Source organism: Lactuca virosa, chromosome 6 (assembly GCF_052849685.1).
Source record: "Lactuca virosa cultivar CGN04683 chromosome 6, Lactuca_virosa_CGN04683_v6, whole genome shotgun sequence".
NCBI lineage: Eukaryota > Viridiplantae > Streptophyta > Magnoliopsida > Asterales > Asteraceae > Lactuca > Lactuca virosa.
Window position 1 is genome coordinate 15181265 of NC_136431.1, and position 17010 is coordinate 15198274.

The window sequence follows — 17010 nt, forward strand, 5'->3', positions numbered from 1 at the left end:
TATGTGGTAGGATTGAGTTTAAAATATAGGGTTTGCATCAAACCTAATTTCACATATCTTTTATGATTGATCTAGTGATTCAATCTCACTTAAAAGTCAGCGAAATGGATGTAATCACCCTTTTAGGAGACATGTAACATCCATTTCCGGGTACATAATTTAATTTGGTTTGAATTTGATCAATTGGCTAAAATCTGAAAACTAAAAACTAGATTTATTCGCAAGGAGGCGCATGCTGCCTATTAAGGACGCGACACGCCCGACCCATAGGCCGAAAGGCTTTTTAGGGTTTTGGAGGCTCTTTAAACTCCATTAACCCCTATGGTTTCGTGTTTGTAATTTCTTTTCATCTTTATAAGTTTAATCGTTAATTTCCCAAATAGTTTGTTCTCCAAATTTAAATTTCGTATTTTGTGAAATCCCACTTTCTCAAAAATTGATTACCATAAATTTCCCCTTCAACATATCAAAAATAAAACCTTTAGAACTACTAGCTATTGAGTCAATTCATCAAACACCGGTAGGTGCTATCATAGTAAAAGAGAGTAACTTTAGTAAGTTTGTCATCAATGTTTAGAAATCAATCATATACATGCAATGTTAGCCGTGTATACTTTACAAACGAAAGGTATAATATGCTTCCAGCTTTAACAACTAAGGTTACCATCCCTCCACCAAAGTTTGAGCTATTAAAACAAAGTTAATTTCCTCTATCGTTTACGCTTTGTTTTTTGGGTGTTCATGGGATTCAAACTGTTGTGCCAATTCCTTTTCCGTTGATTAATGAACCAGTTGTTGATTTGCTTGAGTTGTAGCCCTGTTTCTTCCACCAGTTTTGCCTTGTCATCTTCCTGTAAGTTTTTTTTTTAATCAAAACATGAAATACTTCAAATATCTATCTCAATTCTATGTAAAAATATTTATTGCTTATTTCATTACAGTTGGATATGGCCATTTGGAATGTTGTTGCCACCAATCTTTGAGCACATGTGTAGTATCACCAGGTAATTTTCCTGCTCTTCTCTTTCTCAATATTTCCTCCCTTACATCCTCTATTTTTGATCTAAATCCCTGCATGCATGCAAGTGATCGTATGGTTTAAATGTGTGTTTGTGTGTACGTGTAGGAGAGAGCAGTAGTGTTGAGTGTAAACCTGTTTAAGTTCGATTTTCAGTTCTTGACGAACTCTGTCCATAAGAGTTCGTTCAGATTCAGTAGGGAGAAGAGGACCAAAACCCAACATATCACCTGCAGACTGATCTACCGGAAAATCCATTCCCATCTCTTCTTCATCGTCATCTGACATTGTTGCTCCTGAACCTTCGTCAAGGGTTACTCCTGAATTAAATTACAAAAATACAATGAAAAAACACAAAATTTAATTTGCAGTGTATAATTCAAGGGAAAACAAGTGCAAAATTTATTTTTTTGAACAGATATTCAATAGATAAAAAGCTAGCGAGAAATTAGAATAACAAATAGATTAAACATTCTCATGTGCGCCATTGCTCCGGTTAGACCAACATAAACTATATCACCTCTAACCGGCTCATTTTGAGTAAAAGAAGGCTAAGAACTGTGGACCTCGTTAACTCGATCTTGTGTACTCATCATCTTGTTAAAAAGTTTGTGAAAACAAACCTTTCAATCATTCATTCCTTTTGGACATTAAATAAAATAATTAAATGGAATATATATATATATATATATATATATATATACTTTTTTAAATAATTTGAAATAAATATATTTTTGAAAGATTTTGATTACTTTTTACCAATAAAAAAATAATTGTTATATTAATGTGTCATTGAAATTTTACTTTATTTTATGGTTAGTGACAGACATTTTAGGTATCAAGCCAACCACTCCAATAAAGACATCTATTAAATTACAGTATTTAATTAGAGCTTGTAATTTATTTTACAATTACAGTATAAAAAATATACCAATACCAATACTATCATGAAAAAAGTATTTTGTTGAAATAAAACAAAGATTTGCGATGCAAGGAGTACATGAGGTCTATATTTACAAACACTTTTTTTATAACTTTTAACACTAAAGTAACAATATATCGTAGCTGTATATTTACAAATGGGAGGTAAAATTTTCAATAATGTTTTTGCTTCATCTATTAAAAGAATATGATTTGACATTTATATATTTTATTTTAATTGAGAATAGAAAATGATGATGATGATGATGTGTACAGAAGTTAAAATCATATTAATTTTAAGTAGATGTATAAAAAACATAAATGAAAATATCACCTCCTTTTAGAAAATATATTATGGCGTAGCAATAATGGTTGCTATGTGGTTAAAAAACGTTGCTATAAATGCATGAAGAATTTTTTAAAATTATATTGATAAATGCTTCAAAACACATACTTTATATTAATTTGAATAGATTGTAAATTTTACTAGTTTTAATAGACTAAACGACCCAGTATTTTGACTCTATGTTATATACGTTTACTACAAATGTTAATAGAATGTAATATGCTTATAATCATTCTAACCTATATAATAACCGTTATGGAATCAAAGTGATCTAATTTATTGTTATACAAATTATAATGGGTAAAGAAAATTTTCCAATTTTCATATGGTACTATTTTCAAGGCGTGACTTCACCTTTTTTTTTTCTTTTTTTGCTATAATTAAATACTAAATAGTACATCTGTACAATGGAAATTTACTACTTTAGGCCTTTGGACCACAAGACATTTAAATGATCTCATGTGTACATTGTCGCAGTTTGAAAAGAACTTTGCAGATATATCTCTACAAAGAATATGCAGGTTTGGCCTAATCTTTGGTTTGGGCATTTTATAAAGGCATTTGTAGTGTAAATTTTAGCATCGACTCTCTTTAAAAATAAAAGATTTAGATAAATTATTTGTAAAAGCTTACAAGCAAAAGTTCTACTCATTCATTCAAGCTCTTTGAGTTGTCATGCTCGATCAATCAATAGTTGGTGAGCCCCAACTTATCTTGCTTTATCGTGATATTAAGTGATTCCTTAAAAGTGAGGCCATGGCCCATGATTAGCCTAAGCTATAGTTGGTGGAGATAGTTTCATTGTCCCACATTGCAACCACCTTAATATATTAATTAAAACTAATAATTTTCCTATAGTTTGTTATTTTATTTGATCCATGGTGATGATAGTTGTGGCGTCCACGAAACTGCGCCCAAATATCATAAGATATTTTATTTTTAATTAATGAAGCATAAGATTGAATCTTAATTAAACTATGGTTGGTGTCCTATGTAAATTAAAAGGTTAAATCAAGATAAAGAAGATCAGAATTCTACTGCAAATATCGTAAACACATATCAATGTGTATTGATATGTGAGTAAATATACATACAATATAGATGTGCATCTATACAACAGGAGGAAAGAGGGTACCGGTGATAGCTTGTAAGCTATGCTCAATTTCACGGCAGGCCATGACAGCCTCAACAGCATCAACTCTGACATGTTGTTGCAGGCGATCTTTAAATGCACACAAAACCACCAAATACTGTGCCTGTTCCATTCAAGTAGTTAATTTACTTTAAAAAAATATTACGAATTTACATAAAGAAACACAAGAAGAAAACAATTCGAGAAAATTACCATGAAATTGTCAAGGTCACGGCGGTCGTCGGGAGGGAGAGGGTGGTGGTGGGGGTCGGATTTGTAGGAGTGGAGGAGATGCTGCAAGTGGGAGAGTTGGTTGTCGATGAGGGGCAGTTGGTCGATAGGTGTGGCAACTCGGAGACACCCTATATGGGCGGAGAGAAGCTGTTGGTAGAGAGGGTGGTTGGCTATCTCCACCTTCATCTTGCGGTGCCGGTTACTGGAAATAGACACCAACATATCTGTAAAAGCACCAGCGCCATCACCAAGGTTGCACACCATACCTAAATGCTGATCTTCCATATTGTTATGGAAGACCCAGATCTTGTATCCTATGTAGTATGTAGACAAATGGATATAGAGAAAAAAGTAAGTATATAAAAGCAAAAAAGATCAAGTGGGCCTGGGTTTTGAGGACCGCTTGTACCTGTGAAAGACATATAGTTTGAATAAATTATTTTACAACATCTTCAATCCGCCTTCATATTCCTCCTAGGAAAAATAATCTCCAATCTTATTTAATCTTTACCCCATTTTTTATCCAAAAAGTTACTACAACAATAAAGAACTACATACAAACCTATAGCTATAGATGAACTATAGAGACAACATATCCTCTCTACAAAGTTGACTAATAAAGTTTGAATTCATAATTTATAGCGACAACATATCACCTCTATAGATAAGACAGGAATGTTGACGGGTTTCTGAAAAACAATAGAGACGACATAGGTCTCCGATATATATATATATATATATATATATATATATATATATATATATATATATATATATATCTATATATATATATATATATATAATAATAATAATAACAATAATAATTTTTTTTGTCATGTATCACCTTATTAGACCTCATAATTAATGTCATGTCGCGTGTCAACCTATTGATTCTTCATTTTAAATTTTAAATTTCCCGCTCATTCATATTTATATCTCATAAGACAACTTTATAAAATCAGCTATATTAGATCGCAACATATTTGTAAGAAAATCAATCTCCAAAATTAAATTTGGCATATTAGGGTTTCAGTTCAATCGTGGCCTATTTTTTGGGAATAATCATAACCTAATTTCTTTTGTATACAAAAACCTGCACTTACTACCGATCTTGATCATTCAATATTTTGATATGTTTTTTTTAACTTCTAACCAAGAAAGCAAGTTATTGCTTCTTTTTGTCATTTATTTCCTTTGGATTTGGGGATTCATTATACTTTATAACATTTACCAAATGTTATTAGCAGGATTGTGTCGGTCGTTAGAGATGTGAATCCGCCACATCAAGTTATTGTGCTCAAACATGTTTTATCGCATTGTCCTTCTCTCGCAACACGACTCTCACACATATATCAGGCACTATACATTCTCCAAACCCATTTCACATCTTACGACTTTATTGCAGGTAGGGTTTTAATGAGTTTAGACAACCTTCATAACTACTCACAGGTAAGGATTTTACATTTTACGCTTGCTCTATTTTCAAACATATATTAACCAGTTTTTATGCTTGCATATGCAGCCAAGGTATCTCTCTATAACCTCTTTCTAACTATGTGTATGTATGTGTGTGTTTTTTAGATGATCTTCGCCCCTGCGTGTTTTATCTTTGCCCCCATGCAGAAATTGATCTTCAACAAAATAACTTGAAATCGGCCATAAAAAATCCCATGTGTATTCTGATGGAGGTACGACATACCTTCTTTCATGTAGTAGTTAGGTATTCCTTTTAAATAGCCTAAAAAATTGATCATATTAACCATCTCAACCCTCAAAATTTTCTTTTGTAAATAGCCTAAATCCCATTTGTATTCTGATGGAGGTACGACATACCTTCTTTCATGTAGTAGTTAGGTACACCTACCCATTGATACCATCTATCTTATTTACTTAGTATTTTAAAACTTGTCTTTATTATGTAATTTTTATGGTCATGTATGTTTCTGATTTCCAGGTAGAAATCTGATTTTAATTTCGGTGTGATGCACTTTCTAATTTCCAGTACCAAGTTCTTATAGAGTTCCTTTTTGTAACTTTATTTATATGTATGTGTCTGAAGTTATCAATTGCTTCTGTTGATGTTTGGTTATCCTTTCACAAGTCACAAGTGATGAGCTAGGTATCCACACAGAAGGGTTTACGTTATAATGTACAAAGATTTTGGATGATCATAATGCACCGGCTTGTGAGACTATAGTGGTTAAAGTATGATCATACTTTTGTCTATGAAACTTTAAAGACGTAGTTTAGGGGCTTTCTTTTAATTTCTTTATAGCATTGTACTTACCAAGAGATCTCAAACACAGTAGTTTTTAAAGTTTTGTTCTACAACTTAACATAAGTTGATATGCTTTTGTTTTAACGCTAAACTCATAGTTATGAGGTATGTAAGGTTTTGCTACTTCCTGTTTATCCTTATTCTCATTAGGGTTATCTACAGAAAAGTCCCAAACTTTTTTCAAAAATTTCAATAAAGTCCTAAAAGTTTTTTTTTGAACAGAAAAGTCTCAATATTTTGATTTTTTGCCTAAATTAACGAAAAAGTCCTTTTTTATATTTGAACAACAAATGATAGATTATATGATTTTTTCAAAATATTGAGACTTTTCTGTTCAAAAATTTTTTTTAGGACTTTATTGAAATTTTTGAAAAACGTTTGGGACTTTTCTGTAGATAACCCTTCTCATTATGTTGTTTTTCTTTGGAAGTTATATTCTTTAGCTTAATTATTTTATTGTATATCCTTTTATGTTAGATTCTCTTGTAAACATAGAAAAATAGGTTTTTGTTTCTTAATTCTTGATTGTTTTTTTAGGGTTTTAAGTTGGTTACCTTGTTACTATTTACAAAATTATGATTAATGATTATGATTTTTAGTCTTTATATTTTGTCGATATCCACAAATAAAAACTCTCATATATCTTGAAAACTAATTTCACATACTTATGTGAATCAACGATTATAATTTTACATAAATAAAAAAAATCTCTTAATTAATAATTTATTGAAAATAATTGATTAATAATTATGAATTTTTACTATAAAAATTTAATTATTTTAATAACCATAGTTCCCAAGGGCAATATATATATATATATATATATATATATATATATATATATATATATATATATATATTTATATATATATATATAAGTTGACTAAATTTATTACGTATTAAATGTAAACTATATTTTTTTATGAATTCATACCGTAATTATAAACATATTTTGTTAGAATATTCAAACTCAAATATTTAATTATCCCTAAAATCATAATTTTTTTAAGTTAAGATATATATATATATATATATATATATATATATATATATATATATATATATATATATATATATATATACCTTAAAATTCAAAATTTTCCTTTTTTAATTTTAGCTTAATCGACTAATGTTATTATATCGTACATGGTCTCCTAATTTAATATTGTAAATCACATCAATTCATTCTTTTGATCCATCCCAAAAACTTCAACTTTACTTGAAATGCATAATTAAAAATGATGCTTCACAAATGGAATGTCCAATATGGAATGTCCAATAAAAACTCATGCTTGAAGTATGAACTGTAAATTTGAAAATATTCTATCAATTAATATATTTTTTATATTTTTTATAGATTTTTTCAATTTTTTTATCATTTTTAATTTTATTTTTATAATAAATGTAAATTTTAGCGATTATTAACTATATTCTTTATGAAGTAATGTAATTTTTGTTTTTAGTTGTATTTTTTAAAATGAATATAAATCTTGATTTTTAAAAAACAATATATGTTTCACCAATTCCTAATTTTTGGTGTCTAGTTATTCAATATATATATATATATATATATATATATATATATATGTTTCATCAATTAAAAGTGTGTTTGGTTGGCAGGAAATGATTTAAATTTGGGGGAAAATGATTTCAATTCCCTCAAATTCTTGCGTTTGGTTCAACTTTAAAAAGGAAAAAGAAATCATAAATGAGAAAACATTCCTTCATGGACGAGGGGGTTGGGGGTGGGACTTTCCTTCATCAACTGCATGGAATCAATTCCTTACTAACAACAAAAGTGAAAAAATTACCATTATACCTAGGGATGAGCGTGGGACGGAACCGGTGCCAACCCGTACCGTTCCCGAATTCCGGAAAATCGAATTTTATCGAAAGTCAGTCCCGAGTACCGAACCGAATTACCATCATCGGTACCGGTACCAGTTTTCAGTACTAGTACCGGTACCGGTGGTACCGAATCCCGAATTTCATGTATTTGGAGTACCGAGTACCGTCCCATATTTTCAAATTCGGTACGGTTCGGTACCGGTTCCGGTACGGTACCGGTACAGGATCGGGATGTGGGACAAAGTGATCATCCCTAATTATACCCATAAAAACCTATCTCACATATTAAGCCCTATCTTCTCCATTTCTTCCTCGTCTTTTCATGCTTTTCTTCTGCCAGGTAAGTGAATCGTTATTGTTTTCGATCTCAATCATGCTATCTCTCAATCACACTCTCTTTTCCCTCTTAATTTCTTATGAAATCGATGGTTAGTTAAAATCGGTGTTGTTATGATCATAATTTATGCATTTTATCTTCCTGAAAGTCGATTTATGTGAAAATCATGCACTCATACTCTCTAGAAGGCTTCATTACACCAAATAGCATCATAAAAATCCTTGCCTTATGGACATGCATGTCCAATGCATGTATTGAACACTAGATAGGCCACAAATGGTAGAAATTGGGTTCAATCCCCATACATGGAACCAAAACTCTATAGAAGTCAAGATCTGGAACATATATCCACAAACAAACCTCAAGGATCCATAAAGTTACCAACTTTATCGAATCCATACACTCCAATCAACACAAACATGAATAATAATCCTCAAAACATAGATCTAGAAGACTTGAGGCAAGAAGATGTAAACTTGTGGAGTTACAAAGGTCCAAGCTATGCATAAGAAGGTGGTGAAGAACGTTGTTTGTTGAATTCTAGCACTTGTAGCTCTTTCTTCCTCTTCAATACCACAAAACACTACCAAAAACTTCAATATGTCAACAATAAAGGCTAGGGTTCTTTTATGGACTTGAGAGGGTAAGCAAACCCTAGCCACCATATCCTTTAAATAGGGATCTAGGCTCGAAATTTAGGGTTTTTCACTCCAGGCGTCGCCACGTCGTGGCCATGGCCTTGCCACATTGTGGTGCATTAAAATTGTGTGTTCCATGTCAGCTTTGTCCACATCGTGGTGCTTGCTTCACCACTTCGTGGTCACCACAAGATTCCACATTCTAAGGGTCTAACAATGATTCAATTTTAAAGGAAGTACTCCTGGAACGGGTGTTAATATATATATATATATATATATATATATATATATATATATATATATATATATATATATATATATATATATATATATATATATATATATGTGACTTTCATGTTATTTATATTTCAGCTCCTAAAATTACTCATTTGGAATTAACGATTTTTACCTTGAAACACCCATCTTTTGATTTATTTTATAAAGAATTTTTAATATTGAAATCGCTTTTTGTAGAAAAGCACGGTCCTAAACTCTTAAATCCATTTAATTACATAGTTTATAATATTATGGTCTAAATGTGTTTAACATAATATCATCACATCAAATTCAAGAGAACCAATACAATTAAACCGACCTTTTAAATGCCAAAGCTTTCTCTAATATTATCTTCTTCATTCTTAACCCAAATATATGGCAAAATATTTACAGTAATTGATTAATAGGAATGCATTATGATTTATACCGGGATTCAACATCTTTGAAGTCAAAGAATTTTTCACTATCCTTGACTAATGGGAATCCCCAAAATCGTTTTAAAATATTTTATAATAAAAACTAGTCATTCTATTTCAAAACTTTTAAATCTTTAATCTTAATACATTTTGTAGTAATAAGTAGTCATTCTCTTTCATGAAGGATCCATATAGGGGCTCGACCCAACCCAACAAGTGAAACCCTGATCTTTGCTATACAAGATATATTATCTCACTATACCTAACAACCATCTTGGATGAATTATATAGTGTACACTTAGGGCTCTAAGTAGGTTGCTTTAAGATATAGTTATATCATTCGTACCTTAAGCCCTAGTAGGCTACAAGCATAGAAGTACATGTGTCAAGATTTGTCTTTGTGGTTGATCGATATTGTTCGTATATATTGCCTTTACATAGATGATAGATCCACATAGCTCCTCGAGTTGAACTTTCCGTTTTTGGTATAAAATGAAAATACTTAAAATTAATGCAAATTGTAGCAAATATATGATTTAATACTCTCTCTCTCTCTATATATATATATACATATATATATATATATATATATATATATATATATATATATATATATATATATATATATATATATTGAGTTATTCATGCAATTATAAGGCTAGAGGGAATGGTAACACTCCTATCATTTTACCACATCATTTTTTATTGCCACATAGGTTTTTTTTATTGCCACATAAGCTTAGCATATAGGTTCAAAAAGATAGGAGTGGTAACGTGAGGAATTTAATAGGTTTTGTTTTGAAAAAAAAAATAGTCACAACCAATCCGGTCAAATTGGAAGCAAGCACTCTTTTCTCTCTCCTCTTGCTATACCCGTAGCAAAGCAATCTTGGCGAGCCCCCTAGCCAGAGCTAGGGGCGGTATTCCTTATGCTTAGCGAGGGTCTTTGACGAGCGACTCCCCATAGCCTAAAAAAAGAGTAAATTATACCAATTGTCCCGGTGGTTTACTGTAACATGCATGTTTGGCCCTTAACTCTTTTTTCTTTGTTCAGTGGTATTAGCGATATATAAAGGAAATCAGCCATAATATCACAAAAGTGTATATGATCTATAGTGGTAAGGGCACATGTGTGATTCATTTAGAGGTCATGAGTTCAACCCTTGGGGACATGCCTCTTCTTCCTTTAATGTTATCATTTTATTTTCCACCTTAGCACTCTACGTCACCTAGGTTTTTTATTCAAATTTGGACTAAAATGAAATTTTTTCCAAAAGTTTAGGACTTTTATGGAGATTTCCCTTTTTTTTTTTAACTCAGACAACTCTTATTATATTGTTTTGTTGCGTCTTTAGTCTCTACAAAACCGACTTGAAATGACTATATTACCCTTAATGTTATTTCTTTTCACCTTTTTATTGTATTTTATTGTATTATTAATGAAAAATTAAATTACTTCCTATATTTTATACCTACAAATATTTCTACCCACTAATATTATTACAAGTGTCACCATTCCATATTTTTTTAACTATCTCATTAAGAGCATATTAGGAATATATATCAAATCATATTAAATTGAATGGTGAAATGATGATACATATCATAATGTTATTAGGAATATTTGTAAACATAAAAGTAAGAAGCAATTTAATTTCTCATTATTAATATCTACGAATTGGTAAAATAATAGGGTCCCACAAACCCATATCCAACTCCATGGAACCATGATCCAACTCTACCCCTCCCCACTATCTTGTCTCCGACTTCTCTGGTGACTTTGACACTCTATTTGCCAGAATTTGTAAATACGATGTCTTGTTTTTAATGTCTTTTCCGTGTCAATAAACATAAACTCTCCATCCTCCTTCCTTACTCACCCATAAACAAAAATCACAGGAAACCAAAAAGCACATAAATCCCTAATTATCAAAATCAGAACCATGGATTGAGGTTGGGAATCATTTTCTAAAAAAAACTATTTACCATTAAAACAACAGGTATCACAAGCATTCACAAATTAACAGTCATTTAATCTTTCGGAAGGACCAAATCTGCAACAAAAACATACAATAGGGACTGTCCGAGTTTAAAAAAAATAAAAAAGAGTTTAGGGATAAAATGCACAAATTACCCCAAACCACAGGTACGATTCATGTAATTTACACTAAAGAAAACTAAGAAGCTATGTTAGAAAAACTTCCTTTACAACAAAATGAAAAAAGGTAAATAATCTTCATATATGACATGCATGAACAAATCAAACTTTGAATGTTTGGAAATGTTAAAACTTAAAACCACGTTGAAATTACAATTCTTCACATTTACAAAACAAACCTCCAATTCTTCACATCACAGTGCACTTCTCCTTTGATGACTTTGATTCCTGCTTCGATGATGAAGATGAAGATGAACTCTTTGGCCTTGATGGCTGCACATGCTACATGTAAATCAGATTGTAATTGTTATTATAATTAATGTAAAATTTGTTTTTTTGGAATGTAGGGGTAAAACGGTCATTTACCTGGGGACCTGTAACAAACCCCGACTCTCCAGCTGTGTCATTGCGTGGTTGTTGTGGTTGTGGTGGCTGTTGTTGTTGTTGCTGTTGCTCAAATTCTTGTTGCTGAAGAGCTATAGCCAATTGCAGATCAGAGCTGTGATACCAAAAAAAATTGATTTTTATTTTTCTTTATATATTAAAATGGAAATTAATAACAAAAGAAAAGGTAGATAAAATTACTTAAAACCCGTGTTCTCTTGTGGTGAATTGTCAATGCTTGCAAGATAGTCCTGAAATACAAAAAATATATTAACTTGATAATAAATAATATCCACAAAAATTAATGAAAATATATAAATAATTGAAAAGGCTACATACAGCTGTATTAGCCAATGCATTCTGTTCATCCCACGAGTGGGATTCCTGACTTTCAGCATTGAATTCCTTAAAATTACCAGTCATAAACACTGAATCTCCATTCACCTATAAATATAATACATGGAATGGAATCATCAATTGAATGGAATGAGTTATTACATTCTAAAGAAGAAGAAGAAAACTATAAATTATAATACCTCATTAAGCTTTTCCCATACCAAATCATGTTGACTAATATACCCTTGATCCGTAGCTAAAAGGTATAGTTCACCCTCAAACTGCAAATAACTTCATCAGTTTATATATATCCACAAAATATATAATAATTTTATTTTTATGTTTTAAACCAACCTTAAACATTGTGTTGAAGTGGTTATTCCTGAAAAACACACAAAGTTCACGTTCTTTTAGACCTTCTTGCAATGAAAACAACCTGCAACCATTAAAAAAACAAATATTAATGATATATAACAAAAAAAACAAATATTAATGACTTAATACACAAGATAAAATATACCCATATATAGTCAACTGACTAGCACTATTCTTGAGAAAATTCCTGATCAGTTCCCCTAATTATAAAAAAGAAACACATTAATTGATTGTTTTAAAGCAAATGTTTAACTAAATAAAGTAATAAAGTCTTACCTTGTTTTGGAGTAATTCCATCTTTGCCCTTGTCCACTTGTTCTGCTAAAACCACCTCACCTTCATACATCGGCTCTCCATTTTCATAATTTGCAGTAGTACTCGTCTCCTGTATATGTTCCTCACCTTCATAAATCGGTTCACTTGAAGTCAACGCCTTTGACTCATCAATTGAGGAAATTCCATCATTGCCCTTTGATGATTCTAAACCTGGAATAGGTGCAGATAAGCATGATGACATATCATCCAATGTCTCACCAACACTTTCAACATTTCCTTCTACATTTACATCATTGCCCTTTACTGATTCATCATGATGTATCTTTTCATCTCCAGTATTATGGATTTTATCATTATCCCCTTGTGAAGAAGAACAAGCTTCTTGACTTGGAACTGTTTCAAAAGTTAAATCATCATTGGAATTGTTCATTCCATTGTTATCATTATCTGTAGAATGTTTTTGTATACAAGACTCATTGTTTTCACCAGTATGTAATTCCTTCGGAATCACTGATTCCGGCTTTTTGGGATCGGAATCAATGTCATTCACAGCTGTAGTTAGACTTTCAGTCTCTGATAGCTTCAAGGCTTTTTCATTTTCATGTTCAGCACCAGTATGTACTTTCTCTGGAATCACTGATTCCGGAGTTTTGAGATCGGAATCAGTTTTACTCTCAATTGTAGTTGGACTGTTGGTCACTGATAGCTGCAAAGCTTTTAATAGCTCTTCTTCCTCTTGAAGGTCACCTTTTCTTTCCTTTTTCTCATCAGAAACAGAATGGGGAGAATCATCAAAAGATTTAACTCTGGAAAGGGATGGTGAAGGGACACCTAAACTTGCTGTTGTTGCAGCTACAAAATCAACACAATCTTCTTCAGGGTTATTTATGTCATTTGCCACATTTTGAGTTTCAAGGGCAACGAGTTCTCCCATTATTGTATTGTACGACTTTAACCCAATCGCACTAGAAGTATCAAAATCCTGCAACAGATGCATGGAAAACAAACATGCTCATATTACATGCAGATGTTTGATCTTATAACAGAGAGGGTAAAATGGTCATTTAGACAGTTTATTCAGACTAAAAAAGAAACAGGCCCTAAGAGAACATACCTGTGGATCAACAATCCAACCATGGTAAAGTGGGATGTCTAATAAATCAAATATTGCACACTCTCTTGTGAACTCAAAATCATCAATTCTGCACCAATTTGATAGTGTGTGTGTGTATTAAGTTTAAGGCTATAAGAGGTAAGGGAACATCATGCAGCATGATTTAAAAAGAAGATACCTTGTGAATTTTAAGTTGACATCAATGCCAGTTGTTAATCGGGGAAGTAAATCAATGGCATCAGCTATGTTTTGTTGCTGATTTTCAACATACCCTGCATCTTTATTCTGTACCCCAATTAAAAAAAATCAATTATGCGGTTGATGGGCTGTTAAAGGCTAACAATGTGATCAAAAAGAAAAGAAGAAGAAGAAGAAGATTACATTAACATTGCTGTTTGAATCGATTAACCTCTCTGCCACTAGTGAAAGCAATTTCTCCTGTGACACTTCACCTACATCTGAGCTCAGATTCATATTGTTTCTCAACAATAGAACATTACCTAACACAAATTGCACACATTGATCATCAAAATGAAACTTGAAACTCTTATGTTCCAGAAGACGACTGAAGGAAACACGAATCCAAGAAAACATTTGTTTTTCCAGATCAAGAATTAACCTAATGACTGATTTTGCATTAGTTATTAAGCTTCATACTTCATAGGAAACAAAAGAAGAAGAGAAGATGTTTCAGTCACGATCAATAGGAAACAACATAATTTTTTTCTCAAACAGAGTTCAATCGAAATCAGTATTTGCTTGCTAATAAGAGTACCTCGACTCATAATAAACAGTATGGTTAATGCCTGAGCTTCAATCTTGATTCACACCTAAAAATTTGAGAAATAATGACTGAGGTCCCTACAAACTGAAAAACTGATGTTTATTACCTAATTAACCACTAAAATATCATCAAGAAAACACTGCAGATAATTGTCTCATATAATCCTGCAAACTTTTCCATAACACCGGCCTAATTTCTTCACGTCACTGTCAAAATCATCTACAATTTAAATAAACTGACGATCGTTTCCTAATTAACAACTTAAACTGTTCTAAAGGAAACTCTTGGGTAAATCAACAAACCCTAGAAAGAGTTGAAAAAGAGAGGTGGATAATTACAGATAGCGAGGAGAGGGCAAGGTCCATTATCGTTTTGAAGGATAATCGGAGTATTCCTCCCCAAAAATTGAATTAGTTTCGTCTTATGTAACATTTCTTTGGTCTCCGGCGAATCCTCTCGATTTCGCTGCTCTTCCAGCGGCGAGGCCATCTCCGATGAACGTTCTAGCAAGTTCTACAACAGAGAATAGTATATGTATATACGTAATACGTGTGTTTTGGGGAAGTCAAAGAGAGGAACACAACAAGGATGGAAATTGGAAATTGGAAACGATGAGATGCAAGAAAAAAGAGAATCTGTCGACAAATTTATACATGGGAGAGAACTCATTCATTTTCATTCTCTTTATGGCGTTTTTCAGTTACGACATAAATATTTATTATATATATATATATATATATATATATATATATATATATATATATATATATATATATATATATATAATAAATATTTATGTCGTAACTGAAAAACGCCATAAAGAGAATGAAAATGAATGAGTTCTCTCCCTCTATATATATATATATATATATATATATATATATATATATATATATATATATATATATATATATATATTTCTTATCGTAATATTAATGAATAGTTATATTCAGGGACGGATCTTTAATAGGGTCTGAATTTTGGGTCAGAAGTAGTCCAATAAGTTAAAAATTTCTAGATATAGGCCAAGAATTGTGAAAATTGGGCTGTGGCCCCTCCTGCCCAATCGGAAAGACATGAACGAGATTACTAGAACGACTGAATGGTGAATCGAACCACAATCTATTCTTCATTGCTCACTGGTAGTCGTCGCCTCGTTAGATGCCTCAGAGCCTCACGCCAGACGCCACAAGCAGGTCACCCTTGATCCTCCGGCCTCCTGCCTCCACCAGCAGACGCAACACAGCAGGGCGCAGGCGGCAACAGAAAATTGTAATCTCGTTCACGGAAGAAAAATCAGAAAATTAAGTATGCTTCTCACTTTTCTTGCCTTGGTTTTATCTTCTTTCTTTTCTAAATTGTAATTATGTATTTCTAAATTCCCACTTTTCTTTAAAAGTCAAATCTAGTATAGTAGTACTTGGATGTATAATATCATTATAAATTTCCTAATTAATTTATCCTCAATTTCTATAATTTGAAGTATTTCTGATGGTGAAATTGAGTTCACAATGAACATGAATTATAAAGTTGAAAAAGTCAAAACTTGCATCAGTTCTGGAATCGAAGGAATGTTACTTTTCTTTTTGTTTGTTGAACTGAATCATAACTCATAAGTTTGCTAGTTGTGGACTTGTGGTATGTATTGACCTGATACAAACAACCCAAAAAACGCTTTAATATGAAAAAAAAAGTTGTACATGGGAAGTCAAGTAATTCAATGAAAACTTTACATGGGAAGTCAAGTAATTCATTTAACTGTGTGATTTCAATGTTGATTGTTCACTGTTTGTTCCTCCAATTGCTTGTTGTTTGTCTAAATGAGCTGAGATTATTGATTAATATGAATTGTTCCTCCATTTTCTTGTTGTTGGAATTTGAGAATCAAGTAATTAGGATTTCACACAATGTTATATGTTTTCTTTTGCAGAAATTTAAGTTAGTTGGCTGGTTGTGAATGAAATGTTCATACATTTTATTTTTTTTATAGATACAATTATGGGCAAGATGAAAACCATTCATTCTTTTTTATATGTAAGAACGGCAACTTTAGGTATTTTGGTGTTTAAATGCTAAATTTTTTTTTTGTGTAATAACGTTAATTTTAGATTTTTTTTACTTTCGGCCCCTCCAAATTAT

General features: G+C 31.6%; 2 protein-coding genes across 3 annotated transcripts; both read right to left on the reverse strand.

The window, feature by feature from the left end:
• Positions 1-506: 506 nt before the first annotated feature.
• Positions 507-4174, reverse strand: LOC145118867 (homeobox protein HD1-like). The gene is made up of 6 exons (XM_079054525.1): positions 4061-4174; positions 3631-3965; positions 3421-3541; positions 1154-1338; positions 940-1071; positions 507-851 (listed from the first exon to the last, which is right to left on the reverse strand). Exons 1-6 carry the CDS (start codon positions 4071-4073, stop codon positions 711-713), a joined length of 927 nt encoding a protein of 308 aa, XP_078910651.1. The 5' UTR covers positions 4074-4174; the 3' UTR covers positions 507-710.
• A 7486-nt stretch (positions 4175-11660) lies between these two features.
• LOC145118866 (FAM63A-like protein (DUF544)) lies at positions 11661-15563 on the reverse strand. 2 transcript variants are annotated; one of them, XM_079054524.1, is made up of 12 exons: positions 15210-15563; positions 14469-14587; positions 14266-14372; positions 14088-14175; positions 12974-13955; positions 12843-12897; positions 12677-12758; positions 12523-12603; positions 12326-12430; positions 12188-12237; positions 11969-12101; positions 11661-11875 (listed from the first exon to the last, which is right to left on the reverse strand). In XM_079054524.1, exons 1-12 carry the CDS (start codon positions 15358-15360, stop codon positions 11792-11794), a joined length of 2037 nt encoding a protein of 678 aa, XP_078910650.1. In that variant the 5' UTR covers positions 15361-15563; the 3' UTR covers positions 11661-11791. The 2 variants fall into 2 exon arrangements, with proteins under 2 accessions (XP_078910650.1, XP_078910649.1); XM_079054523.1 differs by having other exon boundaries at positions 11661-11884.
• Positions 15564-17010: the final 1447 nt, after the last annotated feature.